The sequence below is a fragment of the Spodoptera frugiperda genome, chromosome 4, assembly GCF_023101765.2.
Source record: "Spodoptera frugiperda isolate SF20-4 chromosome 4, AGI-APGP_CSIRO_Sfru_2.0, whole genome shotgun sequence".
NCBI lineage: Eukaryota > Metazoa > Arthropoda > Insecta > Lepidoptera > Noctuidae > Spodoptera > Spodoptera frugiperda.
In genome coordinates, this window is record NC_064215.1 from 6,377,140 (window position 1) to 6,395,033 (window position 17,894).

At 36.7% G+C, this 17,894-nt stretch overlaps 2 protein-coding genes across 9 annotated transcripts in view; both read left to right on the plus strand.

The window, feature by feature from the left end:
• The window catches only part of LOC118272352 (regulating synaptic membrane exocytosis protein 2), a 97,950-nt gene that overhangs the window by 58,514 nt on the left and 21,542 nt on the right, over positions 1-17,894 (plus strand). For 7 of the 8 annotated variants that reach the window (XM_035588785.2, XM_035588783.2, XM_035588780.2 and 4 more), the window contains exon 3: positions 9,753-9,971. In XM_035588785.2, coding sequence (XP_035444678.1) covers positions 9,936-9,971 — 36 coding nt within the window. In that variant the 5' untranslated portion in view covers positions 9,753-9,935. Of the gene's footprint in view, positions 1-9,617; positions 9,671-9,752; positions 9,972-17,894 lie in introns of those variants that run through there. The other variant, XM_035588782.2, reaches the window with a different exon arrangement.
• LOC118273839 (transcription initiation factor IIA subunit 1) lies at positions 2,286-5,415 on the plus strand. Its single transcript, XM_035590997.2, has one exon. The coding sequence runs from the start codon at positions 2,678-2,680 to the stop codon at positions 3,662-3,664; it is 987 nt and encodes a 328-aa protein (XP_035446890.1). The 5' UTR covers positions 2,286-2,677; the 3' UTR covers positions 3,665-5,415.

The window sequence follows — 17,894 nt, forward strand, 5'->3', positions numbered from 1 at the left end:
TAAATAAAAATAATCTGCCTGTTTATTTTCAATCTCCGTACATTTTACATAGAATTAAAATGTTCCACGTAAGATATCAGGACGGTAATGACATTTTAGAAATTCGGCAGTCACGGTAACGAGTTGGATCGTCAGAGGCTCAACTCGGCTCAGGTGAGCGGGTAATGACATTCTGGAGCGTATCGATCGCGCGGAAATAGCCGGCCGGCGAACAAACCTGATCTGCTGTCGCGCTCCGACCGACCCCCGACCGTACCACCAGCATTTGCCGTTCACTTCCTCATTATCCCGACGCTACACAAACATTGATTGTGAATAAACACAATTACCTATGCATCCCCATGTCAGATTTCATATAACGTAGGAGCATGTAGGAGTCTCACGACTCACTCCTGTCCTTCACCACTTTCAATCTAATTGCACTAAGGAGCAGAAGAAGCCAGTTTTCTTCTTGGATCCGAAAGTTTACGCTAACAAGTTCAGCTCCAGTAATACTTAAGTGCTTGATAATGTACAATTTGAAGGTGCTAGAGATGTCTCTACATGAGAACAACCAACAGTTCCTAGACATACCTACCTACAATAAACCGTCATGGACCAATTACCGAATATAATTAATAGAACATACTACATTCACACACAATACGCACATACATAAATAACTAAGCGCCTACAACAGATTAATTATTCCTCTAATCTGTAATAAATACCGTAGCCATGTTGTAATCAAACCAAATCCACATACGATTATGTAGCTTAAGCATAACAGTGCCAGCCCGACAGATTTCAGTGAATCTATTTGCTAACAGCCTACCTAAACATAGCAATACCTACCTCACTTATGTTTCTATTCAGCTGTTATATTTAGTTGCTAAGTAGGTTACCAATTACAATTATATTTTAACGACGGTTAAACGTATTAATTAAACAAGGTTAAGGTAAGCACCTAAATGAGTTTTCGAACTGGAGGAGACTAATCCAATAAAACTCCTGAAGTAATCCAACATCATTACTAAACGGAATAAAATGTGAACAATGGTATTCCGCCCTCCCTGCAAAAAGAAGTTTGCCATAATCCCCACATATATGACGAAATGACTAAAAATTGCGGTTAAGTAAGATTCTTCTGCCCAAAATATGGCTTGTTAAACAGACATTCAGGTCAGTCAGGAATTCACGACATCACATCACTTCAATAGCTTTTAAGTGCCTCTTCTTACACGAAGAAAAAAAGGAGGAATAGGAACGGGGTGGTTTTTAGTCAATAGGTAAGAGACTTTGAGTTTAGTCTGACATTTTCTCTCGCCTCACCCAAAGCTAGAGAAGGCATTGGATAACTTACCCCCCTCAAAAAAAACCTATTGGTTGCCACGCTTGCCAATTTCAAAATTATATGATTTGATATATGCGACTTATTTACATTCTGTCCAAAACTACGTTGTTTAAAACTTTACTCCTGTAAGCCTTTTGTCATGTAGTGTATATCTACGATACTATGGATAGGTACAACCTCGGACCAAATGGTATATAATAATAGGAAGGCGGAACCCCAGACCCAGGAATCGCATTTGCGGGCATTACTTCACAACGAAGTTGTTCTGTATTCTCTCTGGTAAATTTTTATCCACAGATTAACATTACAACTCAAAGCATTTAGAAAGCATATCTATTCACAATCGCGACTGCAAACTAAGAAACAAAGAAAAAATGCCATTTCACATAACAAAACAAAAAGTCATTCGGTAAGTGTGTGTACTTCTCTTAATTAAAATATTTTTTATTGTTTTTTTCTTCCTTAAATCCCATAAATAAAATTATATTTTTAGGGTATCTAACGTATCTAAATAAAAGAAACATTAATTGCAATTATGAACACAATCGTGTAATTACACCAAGTTTCTATAGAAAATACAACCACTTACTAATAAATTGTTGATTATGTACATGTACCTAATCATTTTGTTTTTCCCGCGCAGGCCTCGACTTTCGATTCTGTCATTTCGTATCTATAGTTTCAATTTAGTCGATTATCATTAGCATATTGTCTATACTCGGAGACCACAATTTTCTCAAGTTAAAACCTTGTAAATAAAATATGGTCAAAAATACTTTTTCTTCAATAAATTATACCTACTACATAATATAATTTACTTGAAGCAAAATCAATTTAATACTAGTTGCTTATAGCGCAAACTCAACAATGTTTGGCATGTGGAAAGGGGCGTCGGCACCACTCCATTGCCGCGCATGCGTAAAGTAAACCTCCTTCGACCAATACCATAGACAATTTTTCGTTATCTGGCAAGCAAAATCTGCTTTTTGTTTGTAGGTTATGTTTTAGTGATTAATTGTCAAAATTTATGTTGAATATTTTCGTGGAATTTGTTCAGATAATATGGAGTGGACATGAACTTGTTACTTGTGTCGCTTTGTGAGTTATTCTGTAGATCTTCGGTTCTGGTAACATATTTTACATCTATCGTCCGTTTAATGACTGTGTCGAACTCGGAGTAATACTTGACATTGAGTTATTGAATTGAGATGTGAACACGAAAGTGGATACGCACTCGTCACCGTACATCAACATCGTGAAGTTTTTTAAGTAAACCTAATACTTTGTAGATCTGTATAGTTCAGTTTCGTTATTTGTAAAGTTTAGACGTAAGCCGTCAACACAATGACGATGAGTCAGGTATCAGTTATGAAACTTTATAATACAGTGGTGGACGACGTGATAGCAGGAGTGAGGGATTTTTTTCTGGACGATGGTGTCGACGAACAAGTGCTGCAGGAACTAAAGCAATTATGGAAAACAAAGCTTCAAGCCAGTGGGGCCATGGACCCACCACAGCCTGAACCACCCATACCGCCGCCTCCAGCGCTACAAAACTTCCAAAAAGCCAATGGTAACAATGTATTACCTAAGAGAACTGATACACATTTGGTACAGCAAGGTTCCAGCCAAAACTCAGGTGTAGAACATGGTGCTCCGGCTTCCAACATTGCAGGCGCACACCCGCATCACGTGATGGATCCCAATAACAAAGTGCCTGTGCAACTCACCCTGCCAGCCCAGCCTGGTGTGCCCGGCTCGCAACCTCGTTCATTTACTATACAGATTCCTGCATCGGCTTTAAATGGCAATAAATTACATCAGGTGCTGACTGGCCCCATCATAAATGCAACTATAAGCCTACCTCAGCCATTAGCTGCAACATTATTGCAGCAACACATCAACTCTGCGCTCGCCGGCCAGCAAAATGAATTTGATGGTGGTGGAGGCGGACGTAGTGGAGCTGCACCCTTCTCCTTAGATGGTGCTCTTGACTCTTCTGATGATGAAGGCTCAAATGGTGGAGATGGATCAGAAGATGGTGCAGGTGATGATGATGAAGATGAGGAATCTGCTGAGGAGCGTGCTGAGGAAGAGGAAGAGGAGCGGGATGAGAGTGGAGGTGCTGAGGAGGAACCCCTCAACTCTGGAGATGATGTGTCTGATGAAGAGCCTGGTGACATGTTTGACACTGACAATGTGGTGGTTTGCCAATACGACAAAATTACTCGGAGCCGCAATAAGTGGAAGTTCTACCTTAAAGATGGTATCATGAACTTAGGTGGGAAGGACTATGTCTTTCAAAAAGCAAATGGTGATGCGGAATGGTGAAAATTTCCTAAGAATGAACAAATAAGCTGTGTGTATTTTTATAGAAGGTGTAACTTGTTGTATCTGACTGTTGGAATGTAACTACTAGGGAATACAAAAGACAATGGTGAAATACTGTCACAGATATTATTTGATTAATATCATAACACACATTGACTTCAACCATAGTATGAGTATGGATCATTTACATATTCTTCTCCATGTAAATTCTTGCAGTTATGCAATAATTGCAACATATACCTAATATTGCACAAACTGCCTCTAATGGTAGAACAAAATACAGTTACTACTAACAAAATTAGTATCATTATCAATTGGTAAAATTGTACTTTGTGTGTACACATGTTACTTTACATATTCCTTTGGAAGTAATCATTAGTTTAACTGCATAGAGTATCTAATGTGTCCTTATCTCTTGTGTCCTATTCTTTTATCTATTTACCTAACAAATATTACTTCACTTATGTACTCTATACTCTGACAGGATTTCACTAATATTCTATTCTATTGTTTCTTATACACATTATTGTTTATGTTTCCCTAACTTAGTTGTTAGAAAGTAACTTTGAACCATATTAAACAAGTAAATATAATCCTGTGAGCATTTACTCAACTAGCTTGAAGTCAATGTTAGTAATGCTCATGAAGACCAAATGTTGGTGATGGTTCAATGATTATGAGCTTGTAACATTAGTTATTATCCAAATTATTTAAGTGTACTATAAATATTGTAATCTGCTATATTAGCTTCACTATAGTCCATACATAATCCAATCATTGTAAAGGTAGAAAATATTCCAAATATATGTGTATTATATAACTTGTGCCATAACAAAGCAATAACTATAACATCACATCGTGTTTGTAAAAAAAATCCATTAACTGTAATTTATAAACTGCTTATCTAAACACAGGCATTTTGTAGCTTATGATTGGTAATGAAATGGCTTACACTTCGAAATAGTACCTAATTTCATTTTGTTGGTACAACTATGATTTTCTCGAGAGCAGAAATGTGCTGTACATATACATATGTGATTCTGGATATATTTTGGTCACTTGGCAGAATTTATTTATGTATTTTATTTTATTTGTTACTTAGTGAAGCTGGTAGCATTTATGTTAATGTTAGTGTGATTATGTAAGCCCAAATTATTAAGTAATATGTACTCGAACATATTGACATAGTTACTTCATTTGGATTAGCATAGATTGAGTTTTACATCCAAACATTATTTGTAAGGTTCTTCAATATTATAAACATTGCTCTGTTCTTTTATTACTGTTATTGTATATATTTTCTTACTTATCTTTCAATGACTATCTAAACATACTAGCTTGAAATAATTTCAGATATTAATTCACTCGCACACTGGAAGGTACTTGTAAATGACACCCGAGTACCGGCTGAACCTTTCTATAAGGAATATGTGAATATTATGTAATGACCATCCAAATTTTGAGCTCACTTTAGTTTAAGAATGTTTTGTCTCAGTTCAGGCACTAAGTTATTATATTGTGATATCTATGTTAATAAACTTATTGTTTTCTTTATCCACAATGGGTGGAAATTTGGAAATGTATACTAAATTTTATTTGTAATTAAATGATCTTAATGTTAATGGTACATGCAGCGCGTTCCATCAATCTAGTTAATTCTCAAATAGATGTATAATAAGTTTTCTTATGGTTTGTTTCAATCCCTTAAAAGTTTGATGAAAGTGGTAATTATAATAAAATATGTCGCAACACTTGTGTTTTTCACTTCCCTACTGACTCTCCTAAATGGTACATCTATGATCATGTTTTTAAAATAAAAGCCAACATAAATTTAGTTCTTTGGACACTTACTGCACGGTTGGTGCGGTGGTGGCTGGGCAACCGGCTGCTGTGCAACGTGTAGCGGGGTCGAATCCCCCACGAATCAACTCTGGGTGATCCACAAATTGTTATTATGTAAATAAAATAATATTTTCATTTTAGTTGGCTCGAACAAGTGGTCTAGACCCTGAGTTTCAGTCCCGGTTTTCTAAGTTATTAGAGAGTTAGAAATTATGCTTAGACTCTACTGGGACTACTCATACATAAGTGATGAACAATGGTTGTTAGGTACCTATATTGAATCCCTGCCTTCGTCAAGTATTATTAAATGGTTTTATTTAGCTTAGCTCATTGCACAATAACATCACTCATGAATCAACCTTTAAGGTTAAGCTATGCTTGCCGAGGTTAGTTTTTGGATGGGTGGCCATTTAATATTCAACTGTCATCCTAGTACTCCTAGTAGGGATGTAATAAAATTACTTTTGGAATATTTATCTTATAATTAAGTGAGCTACGACAAAATTATTTGCTTAGTTCGGGAACATTTTCTTAATAACATTACCTACAGGCACTATAACTAATATTCTGTGGGAAACTCCGAAACCAATTTAATTTTGATTTTAGTCGTAATATTAAATTTTACTCTGCATAAGAATACCTATCCAAGGGGTACCTATCTTATTCCGTTTGAGTGGTGGGTCCAACATTACCCATTGTCCTTTGCAAAGAGATAGGTAGGTAATTTATTTTCAAAGTAAGTAGTATTTGAAGTAATTTGAACTATCTACATCAATACATTTTATCTGACCAAGATATAGAGTAATTGGAGGCCAGCGATAACAAGTCCCGCTTTTAGAGATTTAGATCTAGACTTGAATTTAGGGAGACGTAGATACTTTTTGTGACTTATTACTTTGCCCAAAAACGGTAGCGGACATGAAAGATAACATTAGGTTAAAATCCAACCCACATTGGGGAAGACCTGCGTTGTGGATTACTTTTACGGCCCGAAATTATTAGGTAGCATCTGCGATAGTGATTTCTGAACAAGCATTCTCTGACTCAATTCCCAAGATGGACGAAGTAACATAGTGTATTGAAAAAATAATTAAGTAAGTAGGTACCTAAATAGTGGCAAATAGTGCCTTCAGTTAGTGTGTTAGGTCCTTGCGCTACAGCACAGTGGTTGGCAGTTGGCAGTGCTATTAAGAAAGCCTGTGTCCAGCAGTGGACGGAAACGAATTGATGACGTGATGACATTTTAGAATTATTAATTACTTTTATGTAGATACAAGTACTGCAGTGGGGCTGTGGGCGTGCTCCATCGTCCAGACGCTGACCTTTTATTTTTAAGTAGGTATAAAAAAGGTTGATGATGATGAGGAAACCGTACTCCTAGCTGGAACTTGACATCAAAGTTACTATGTTTGCTGTAAACCTTGCCATTGCTATCAACTTTAAATAAGGCACTTATACCTACTTCTTGTCCATCTCACACTAATCGAACTTAGGACAGAATAGTCCATTAATTGAGATCTTACTATCTTACTTATCCTATATATACCTATTATTATAAATGCGAAATTTTGTATGTTTGTTACTACTTCACGTCAAGACGACTGAAGGGATCGAGATGAAATTTGGAATAGGGATAGATTATAGTCAGGAATAACCAACACAGGTCACATTTTATCCCACGGGAACGCAGACGAAACCGCTGGCAGAAGTTAGTTAAAGCATACAAAGGTGCCTACATAAAATACCTACTAAATATACCTACATAATTATGTAGAATTTATGTGCATTTGCCAAATGCGTCAATTTATAAGTAGGTAAGGTACCTACCTATCTGACTATCTACTTGCTATATATATCTTAGCTTAGGTATATGTACCTTAATAGTTGTAATCGAATGATGGTAATCGTAAACCTAAGTAGACGAAATGTATGCAATATTAACATACTAATTATACATAATATCATTATGTAAATTATAACACACTAAACTATAACCACTTGGTATTCACCAATATTAATGGTTATGCTGTGAATTCTTATAAGAAAGTACACTTATTTCTCTTGTACCTAAATACATATAGTAGGTAAGTAGTCATGTACTAAAGTACTTAGTTGACTTTGGGCTGGTACAGGAGTACTCAAGGTAGATCCGTAATGACTCAAAGTCACAAGACGTTTTTGAAGTGCTCTCACCGATTGTTGTACATTATTAAACAGTAGTAAAGCCATTAGTTGGTTCAAAGTAGGTAGGTAGGTAACATAAAAGACAAAGTAAGTCTCTCCGGCCGGCTCTAACTGAGCCGGCTCCAATTATCTACGGTAATCCGGCGCAGCGGGCCGAGCTAGATAGCCGCCTGTAATCGACTTACCCGCGCGATTTAATATCGCACTCAATGTCCCAGCAAAATATTTACGTAATTTTCCTCCGACCGGCTTTGTTCGCTGTAACAAGTTAAAATCAGCTATCTACAGCGTCTAAGGTGAATATTCAATATAAAATTTTATTCGCGATCGTTATTCCTTTCCAAAGTTTAGCACAGCTGCCGATAAGGTAATTAAGTAGTTTGTATTGTTTGTAAAATGGAAAGATACGTAGTAGATTAAACTTTTCCACTCTGCAACTTTGTCAATATTGTCTCAATGGACCTACTAGATATACTATTTAAAGTTTATCTAATAAAAATTTATGACTTAATAATGAACTCAGTGTAAGATGTGGTATACACGTGTTTTAAATGAAGGAAAAATTGTACGTATATTTATTCTCAGTCAACAGTAGGTAGTAAACCTCGAGTTTGTAACTCCACTCCATTCAGACAGTATCCCATTTCTTAGCGAAAATAAATTTTCAACAAAGCCGAACGACTCATTTGAATGCGGGAGATAAGAATCGGTTTAGCCCAACAGACCTGTAAATCTCTAAATAAATCACTATTTTGGCAATACCACTTCTGGTTTGCCTACATTCATCTTGATAGTAGACAGCTAAACGAGATACTGCGGAGCTGTGTACCTTGCAGGGGACAGAAAGTAACGAGTATCGATTTAACTAGCATTCTCCCTCCGACCGTGCAAGTCGATTCGATTCGGGTGACACACTTTACCGGTGATAGGCACTCACAGAAGCGTGCAATTTGTTAGCGGCGTTAAGCTAACCCCTAGCCCCAAGTTACACTGGCTGTTATTCATACGTAATAACCTATTCCAAGTTATTTGTTGTTTATGTTAATGTTAGTTTTGAATCCGATACTTTGAAACAACTTAAGTTTACTAAGATACAAGACGATATCTGTTTACTTTATGACAGTTCTATAGTTTCCGTTCCTTGCTAGAAATGTTAGACGTAGAGGCCCATGTTTATTTTTAGGGTGACATTTACAATGTTATTTGTTGTTTTCATTTTCCAGGAGTTTAAGTTACTAGTTTAATACTGAGAAGGATAAGCCTACGTAGAATTAGTAAGTTTTTAATGTCTATAAGCAAAATACTTATTTCGCTTCAGATAAAATTATAGTCATATATTCCAAAACACAATACGTTGCGTTTTCAATCATAATGGTAACAAAATCTCATCAAAATGATTTATTGTGAATCACTGAAGTAAACTGATTTTCATTTCAGATTAGACAGATAGGTATGTCACTAACAAATTGAAATGTGTCAGTAGAAAGTTACTACAGGTACCCACAAGTAATTTCAGTTCGTATTCGAAATCTGTAGACGCAGGTACTTGTACGAGTAATTCCATCAGTAAACGAAATCGGTTCCATTTGACAATTGAGAAATAGAGAAAACGTCAAGTGAAACCGATTCCAATTAAAATTGAAATTAGGTACGTGGTTGGTGGTTAGGTGACTGCTGCCGACATAATGTATTTGGGTAACTTCTTTATGTTGGTATTGTTTACTCTAAAAGGTTCCATAAATAGCGAGAGCTCAGACGAATCGATTTTGTACCCAGTCTATATTTGTGAGCATGTCATTGTATTAATATAGACAAGTACTTATGTACTCAAGCATCAATCTGAAAAGAAAGACGATAAGACCCCGCGAACAAAGTGCTAACCTGTTGAATGCCTGTGTGGCCGCGAGTATAGCTTCATTCTCTCTCGGCTTCCCCGGCGGTGCGGTCGTTATCGAACGAGACCCAACTCCACAACAATAAGTACCCATACCCAGTACCACTCAACATTTAAGTGTCTGCATTTATTTTCACTTTGATCTAACATATATTTTTTTCTTTCCAGGTATACATTCTCTGAAGCCAGTGTTGTGTGTATAATCATCTCGTGCGGTGAGATAGTCGGAAAATGTCGTGTTTCGGTGGCAGCGTGCTGATCCCCGATTGAGTAAGAAGTGTACTGTGATGTTCAGTGTAGCGTGATGATGTGAGTGAAGTGAAGTGCTAAGTAAAAAGGAAAACCGACATCATGTTGCCCACAAATGTTATGTCCTTCATGAAAAAGGTGAGTGGAACTTTATATCAGCATGTATCATATTCCCAGGTCGTCAACCTACATAAACTATCAACCTACTGACTAATGACGAGTTTTCCTGAGTATGTTTCCCTCATATTTGGCCAGAGTGTTGATTTTACACTTTGTATGACATGTTTTATTAATATTTGTGGGTTTACTCTTCTTCTATCTTTATATTAACTCTTAATCTCTCTCACCACTCTCACGGGAAGTAATTACTCGTTACCCATCGTGACCGATAAGGCACGGATTGATTAATAGTATTCCGGCGAAGCCATTTTCTATTGTGCCTTTAATCTACCTGGCCCAACGACCGGAGGCTCAAGTTTCGTCCTATTATCTGCGCAGATGAGAAATCTTTCTCCAATACTGAACCCATTGATTTTAAATTACCTCTGATATCAAATCCAAAGAGTTTCGCAACTCGAGAGGTAACTAATGAACTAAAAGCCTTTCAGCTCAATATTTTTACTTCTTATGTATCTTTATGTTATTGCCTAGCCAATATTTGAGTTGAGACACAAGTTTCATGTTTTATTGAGTTGGGAATGTCAATAAAACCGGGAATTGCTGTATTAATTTTCGGGCTGAATCTTTCGTCTTTTATTTACTCGTGGATATAGAATCCATATAACTTATTAATTAGTATTTCCTTATTGAGAAGGGAATTACTTTGGGTTTATTGTTTTTCCGTCTTAAAAAGCTCTTCAATGAAATTATAAGTCTTCTGTTTTGAAATTTTTTCTCCCTTTTCAAATATAAACAGCAACAAAATACTCCCTCGTTGGTGGAGTGCAAGTGCGATTACCGGGCTAGGTACCTCGGGTTCGATTCTCGGGTTGAGCAAAGCATTATTGGACTTTTTTCGGAATATTTTTCAATAGTAGCACGGAGTGTGGAATTGTGCCCAGTATAATAATTATAACAATAGACTCACTCCATATTACATGGGACTTTTAACATAAATGGTAAAAATTGGGTGTACATTTGTATAGTGGAATTATGTGCCGTAATGTATCTCTGCCTATCCTTTTAGGGATAAAAGGTGTGACGTTTCCAAGCGGAAATGGTGCACCTAATTATCTACTAATTAAGTAAACAAACTACCTACATTCGAATTCTATTCTTACACTGAAATATTATTTCTAGTCGAAATTATTAGATTAATAATGTAAAAGTAAAGACAATTAACAAATAATAAAGTCACGAGTCACGTGAACCGTACATACATTACATTTTTTTCGTGTTTATTGTCACAGAACTCGCCATCCGTGTTAAAAAGGAATCTTTGTTTTGATTTTATTACTGCCTCGCCTTAATTAAAATTTTCTATGTAGTCCTTCGCTACTCTCATATTAATTTTAATGTGTCCGACTAACTGAAATTCCTTTATAACTATTTCTATCTAAACTTTTTTAGCTTTTAACTAACTAGGGCTGAAATACGAAAACTGCATAGTTAATACTTGCGTTCCTTTTCTTTCGTATGAATAAAAGTAGGTCAACCATTGTTATCCAAACTTAGTTATTTCAGTTTTAGGGTCTATACTTAACGAAAGCAAACCAAACGCAGTAAAAACAATATTTTATCTTCTGAAGGTCTAATAAAATCCTAAAAATAAGAAGAATAGGAAAAGATCTTGTATGAAACACCAATCGCGAACAAGCAAAAAGGGGAAATATTGTGGTTGTATTGTAAACTCCCTTTTACTCGCGGCTACGTCCGCGGAATAAGATATTATCCCCCGGGAACTACGTGTGTTCTCGGTATAAAAGTGGTCTGTCCTTTTCCTTATATTTTATCAAACGGAATTCCATTACGAGCCTTTGTTTCGTATAACTATTAATACACGACGGTCAAATAAACGGTTCTCTGAATAAACAATAGTTAAAGTCACATTAGAAATGAAATTAAGTGTTGAACATATTGTCTTGAAGGTTACATTTAATACTATTTATTATTTAACATCCTATTAATATTTATTATTGTTAGTGTAAGTTAAAGAAGTAGGTTTTCGAATTCTTGACTACCTTTAAATAATTTGAACAGACAGTCAGAAACAACAGTTCAAAAACTTTAAAGGAGTGTAGTTTTCACTGTGAAATATCCCGACTTTCAATATACACCGGTAAAACCTATGTTCCAATATATTACGTCCTGATCCGAGAAGTAAAACGTAGTGCTGTGAATAGTACCAAAATACCAACTACTCGTAGGTAGCTTGCATTCATACCTCACATAGGAATCCAGATTTAGATGTTCGACGCGGTGCGCAGAAATTCGATTTGCGATTTAAAAAATCCCCAACACAGCTCGTCTATTTCGATATTAAAGTTCGAAGTCTTATAACTAAACTATTCGAACTGGAGCTCAGTTATCCGGTCCGTAATTTGTGCTTCATCTTCGACAGAAATTCTACAGTTTTGAAAATGCAAGCAGCATGATAAAGTATTCAATATATTCTGCTGGAAATATGTAGCAACTTTTTGAATAGTTTGTTGACTATTCGAATGGAAAATAGATAAATGTATTTTTGTGTTCGTGCATTCATTGTTTCTGGTTGTGTGTGAAGGTGTGTGTTATATCTCGGTTCTATCGAGAGACAGGTGCGAGCGGTGCCAGTTGCGGCTCACTAGCGCTTCCTGTGAGATGAATTAACGCTCCGTCGAGCGGAAACGTCTTTCTTTCTGATCATAACAATATTATTGAGTTTCACGCTAACGATACACATATGTTGACAACAAAATAAATATTATCAATATTTGTGTCAAGATGCGCAAAGTTTATTTATATAAAAAGCTTTCCTTAATCAGAAAATAGATACAGGAAAAACTATTGAAATGATAATTAAGAAATGTGAAAATACACACTTGTCTTGACGTACATTTTTAACAATTCGCATCGAAGAATTTTACTTGATATCTATACTAGAAAAACATTACACAACTAGTCAGTTTTAGCGCATAGATCTCATTCCACATTGTAACAAGTATTTTAATAAAAAATAACTGATTAAATTTACTACTGCCAAACATTCAGGCAACTCATTAAAAACTTTGTTCTATAATAGCTCAGCAAACACATGCAGAAAACTTTCACGGGAGATTCAGAGTGTAAAAGTAGGAATTTTTATTTTCTCCAAACATCCTGCAATTGCTGCCCAGGGTTGGGTGGTATGAGGCGGGGAGATCGAGAGGTCCACTGAATGGAGCCGCACTCCATAATAGCGCCCTCCCTGACGACTCTATTAGCACACTGGCAGCTGCATAAAGGTGTACCTTATCAAAGCGCGCATATTAAAGCGAGTCTTTTACTGAACTGCTAGTCCACATTTTTTGCCCAAAATAAATAACATTCTGAATACCTACCCCGTTAGCAAACGAGGTTAAGTTGGCAAACGTATTCCTAGTATTTGCTTTCATTAACTAACCTAGGTATGTATTACATAGAGGTACGTATGATACGTTTGTGTACAAAACCAGCTTCTTGTTTGAATACTACACTGCAATTAGGAACGTCCTAATAAAGGTATATTGCAATGAAGTACGTTTAGTAAAAATGTTTACTGAAAGCTTGAACTTTTAAAACCAATCTCGCTCCGTTTCTCGGCATCGAATGGAAACAAAACGAAATGAACGGGGCGCTCGCTCCGTGAATGTTTTATGGATATATTTAGCATTTTAAACTTCGATTTTTTTCCGTTAGGTGAATCAATTACTTATTTGAAGACATCGCCTATTATCAGTTTCAATAGAGTCCTATATTAAATAACAATAATAAACAAGTCATTATTTCACCTGCGTCGCCAAACTAAATTAAGATTGGATCGCTAGGGGTCGTCCGGTGACCTCCATCTTGTCGGAGGACGGACGAGCATTGACAGGGCAAACATGTACCCAAATGACGTTTAACATTAGGTAAATCTCTCCTAACATGTATTCCAATCTATATTAAGTATTCAGTGAGTAGGTACCTCTGTACTCGTGATTCATATTTCAACCCTTATCAAACTTAACTAGTACTTCGCCAGACATATCATACTGTTGACACTTATCATATTGCCAACTCAATTGATTTCAGCAGCAAGTATTGAAGACAAACATTCGTGATGAGTTTAAATTAAGATAGGTATCTCATTTTGAAAACCAGAATAACGAAAGAATAGAACGTAAAACTGAGAGGCTAAAATTAAAAGCACTCTCAATCGACGAGCATGCATAAAGAGATTGATGAATGTGGATGAAGCGAAAATGGCGTCATTTGGCGTTAGGATATTGGTAAAAATAGAAGATTTTTTAACAAAAATTAAAGTATGTTATCAAATAATTCGCAAATGGCTAGTAACGATATTATACTTACATCACTATCGAATATAATCAAAGCCAATATTACCTGGCCAATTGATCATGTATCTTAATGGGACCGTATAAAACGGCTAGTAGCAGTAACATTATTTATTACCCACTCATCAATGAAATGAAATGAACATAATCGTTTACCTGCTGAAATAATATTATTACACAATTAAAACTTGCTATCTTGTAATCAGCGGTAGGTAAGCCGCCATTAAACATATAACGACACTTATTTTCACATCAGCTACTTTGTAAGTAATATAACGCGAGTCTCACGATAAAGCCTCAAAGCGTACGTATTGATTTTATCCCAGTTTCTGTTATTTCCAAGTAAATTAATATGGCTCCAGGGTATTTTTAATTCTCTTTCTCGTTGACTTACCCTCGACCGGTATTGAAATCGTATAAAGACGAGTGACGAAGTCGGTGCGAGACGTTAAGAGGCACCCGCTCCCTATTGGCAATATGTGCTACGAGTATGTAGGTTGGGGCCGTACACAGCATAATAGCTCCCCTCAGTAGAGGCTCCGGTCAGCATCTAACAATGTATTGAACCGAATCGCAGTGACGTATGTAGAGACACTGCCATTGTTAGGAACTGTTCCAGTGTTTCGATGTTTTGATGTAGGTCTGTACTAATATAAACAATATACTACAACTTGCCAAACATCATTAATGCGGGAGCACACAAAATTTGAGAGCCAATCAAAAGACACTTCCATCAGAGCTAGGTCGGACAGCCGTCAATGCCTCCCGTAAGTAATTAAACTACTTTGATGATTGCCAAATACTACGGCTGCGCGCCTGTCGCCTGTATAGTTAACTTATGCATTATGTATTCGAATTTTAAACAGTTCCGTCTACAACGAGCGAGCTGCTAGTGTGTAATTAATTCTGTTCATTTTCAACTTGGAGGTACTTTTTCAATTTGCATCATCGCACTGTGCTACCGTAGCTATGCAACCATCGGCAGAACTCAGATTTACGTTTAAATTGTGAATTATTTTAAAAGGGTAAAGTTGTGATTCATTATGAAGCGTTTGCATTCTTAATTAAATGCAGGTGTTCAGAGAGCGAGCGCAGCTTTGTTACGAACACGGAGGCGGGAGATGAATTAGCGACGCCTCCACGGTTTGTTTAGGCGCGACTGAGAATTTATATCACTTACTATGTCGTATGTCGCACGTGTCTCTTTATGTAAACCAAGTACACCGTTACACATTCGTAAATAATGAGTGATTTTCGTCGAAACGTGAGTCAAGCTAAGCTCTTCACTAAGTACATACTCAGCTCGCACTCAAGTCTGTAGACACAGTTCACGAGATAATGGGTCGCTGCGAGCCCGCAACACGTAGCCGGTCAAATTATGCGATTTGGTCGTACGCTCCTCTCGGCCGCCCAGATGAAAGGCTTACTGAGGTTATATGCCGCCCCAACCCCTGCCATAAAGGCTTATAGAGAAATACTTGTGGATTTGTGCGTGATGTAACAAAAACTTAATATACATTTTACATACTAACTACACCAAACAAAGGCCAAACGCATAGTACAAAATCTAAATGTTTAAACAAATATAGGTGTTTTGCACAAATCTAGGAATCACTGAAACAAATAAAATAATGACTTTCTTACAAATAGTATTATAAATGTGGCTAATAACTTAATAGGTATGTAATGAAAATGTCAAACAGAATAACGCTACAAACTTTGGTAGCGGAAAATAAATAACCTTCAGGTAGTTTGTGTACACGTCAACTAAAAGTTGTAGCGAGCGCCAGACGCCCGAGTGCTACGCCGTAGCTCCGTAGCTCGCTGCTACGACAAGTTAGTGGCACGACCGATTGTTTGCCGTCTTGATACAACGTGTATATAACGACGTTAAAATTTTAAACACATTAGTGGTTTGCTAGCAACTTCCTAAAATGAACAGCTGTTTCAGGCGTCAAGCTGCGCTACTGCACATGTATAACTAGAACTCGCAACTGCTGAAGTTTGAGTTCAAAAACATTGAACATTTGGGTTGGCGTGTTTCCCAGTCTCAATTAATCTTCTTCAGTAATAAACGCCACAGAATTTGTAACGCTCCTTGGATCGTACTTGCGTAAACTTTTCTTGAGTAATGATGGCTGTTAAGGTTCGATCGTTCTAAAAATGTACGCCTCGGCGAGTAATTGGTGTTGGCTCGATGAGAGCGTCAAACCCTAACTATATTAAGTGTTAGATGTTTAGCGGTGCCGCTACTTCAACACTTATGATGACGATATTCCTCACTATGAAATTGCCTTAATATTTAGTGCAAAACTTGCCTGGAAACTTTACCTAATGAAGTTAACTAGTTTCACCATCGCCCGCTCCTGAGGTACGAATATGTACGGATCGTTGGAAATATTATTCTAACTAAATAACTAATTATCGGAGAAGCTCTGCAATATCAAAGTACAGTTTTAGTTTAAAGGTGTATATCGCATAAAAGATAAGGGCTTCAGAATGTTTTATAGCTTTGTTTCGGGTTTGATATTCACACCTCAAATGTATGCAGAATATTTGAAATATTTACGCGCGTTAGTCTGAGTTTCTGTAGCAAAATGCAAATACAAGCCCTGAAAAAGACAACACAAGGAGATATGTTGGGTTTAGCACAAACAAATGTAGTATTCAGTGAATGCATGACACAGTAGTTTCGTGGCTTCGTGGTTACATGAGCGTAATGTGTGCGGCCGGGTGTGAAGAGCATTAAAGTGGATTTAGGCGAGATTCAGCCCGTCGGTGATTTAGATTTATTCGCGTGTAGTTCCGACCGGCCGCGCTCAAACTACCTTAATGTGATTTCTGAACGGGATCCACATAAGTCTCGCGAGCAACATGGCGGCGCGCGGCGGCAGCACGGGAAATCCGCTAAATTACTTTACTACTTTTGTGCACACTGTTTAACTGTTGTTTGTATATGTGTTTACCAAACATTTGGCTTTGTTTTTCGTGTAAAATCTTCCTAACTCAGTCAAATAAAAAAAATCTGTTTAGCCTACGCTTTTTTTAAATACATATTTATGAATAAGATTGCCTTGTTGATGAAATGATTACTAGCGCGGCTGCTAAGTGACGGATTACAGTTTTTTTCTGTAATCGGCCGATTTATGACAAGAGATTTTTTATATTAAAAACAGTTTTATAAAATCACTTAATTTATATGCACAAACCCATGTGAAAGTATCACATAGTTACGTCATTAACTAATATAGATTAGATTAAGATAGTTTCATAATAAATATTGTACCACAAAGAGCTAAGTTTCAAGACTCTGAATATTTCGAAGAAACGGCGGGGCCTTTTGACCGCTACTTTGCTTTTACAAATATTATTACGTCGTAGTAGTGACCACCAACTACTGAAAGAACCTAATTTCGCCCTCGACCGTCCGCCCAGCCCTGAGGCAATCTTTCATAGTTATAGTTTTCTGTGTTTATAATGAAAATTCCTCGCATACCTTATGTTATTTGCTTTTGGACTTCTAAAGAGTGTTCTTTGTTATTATACACTTTGCAATCTTATACACAAA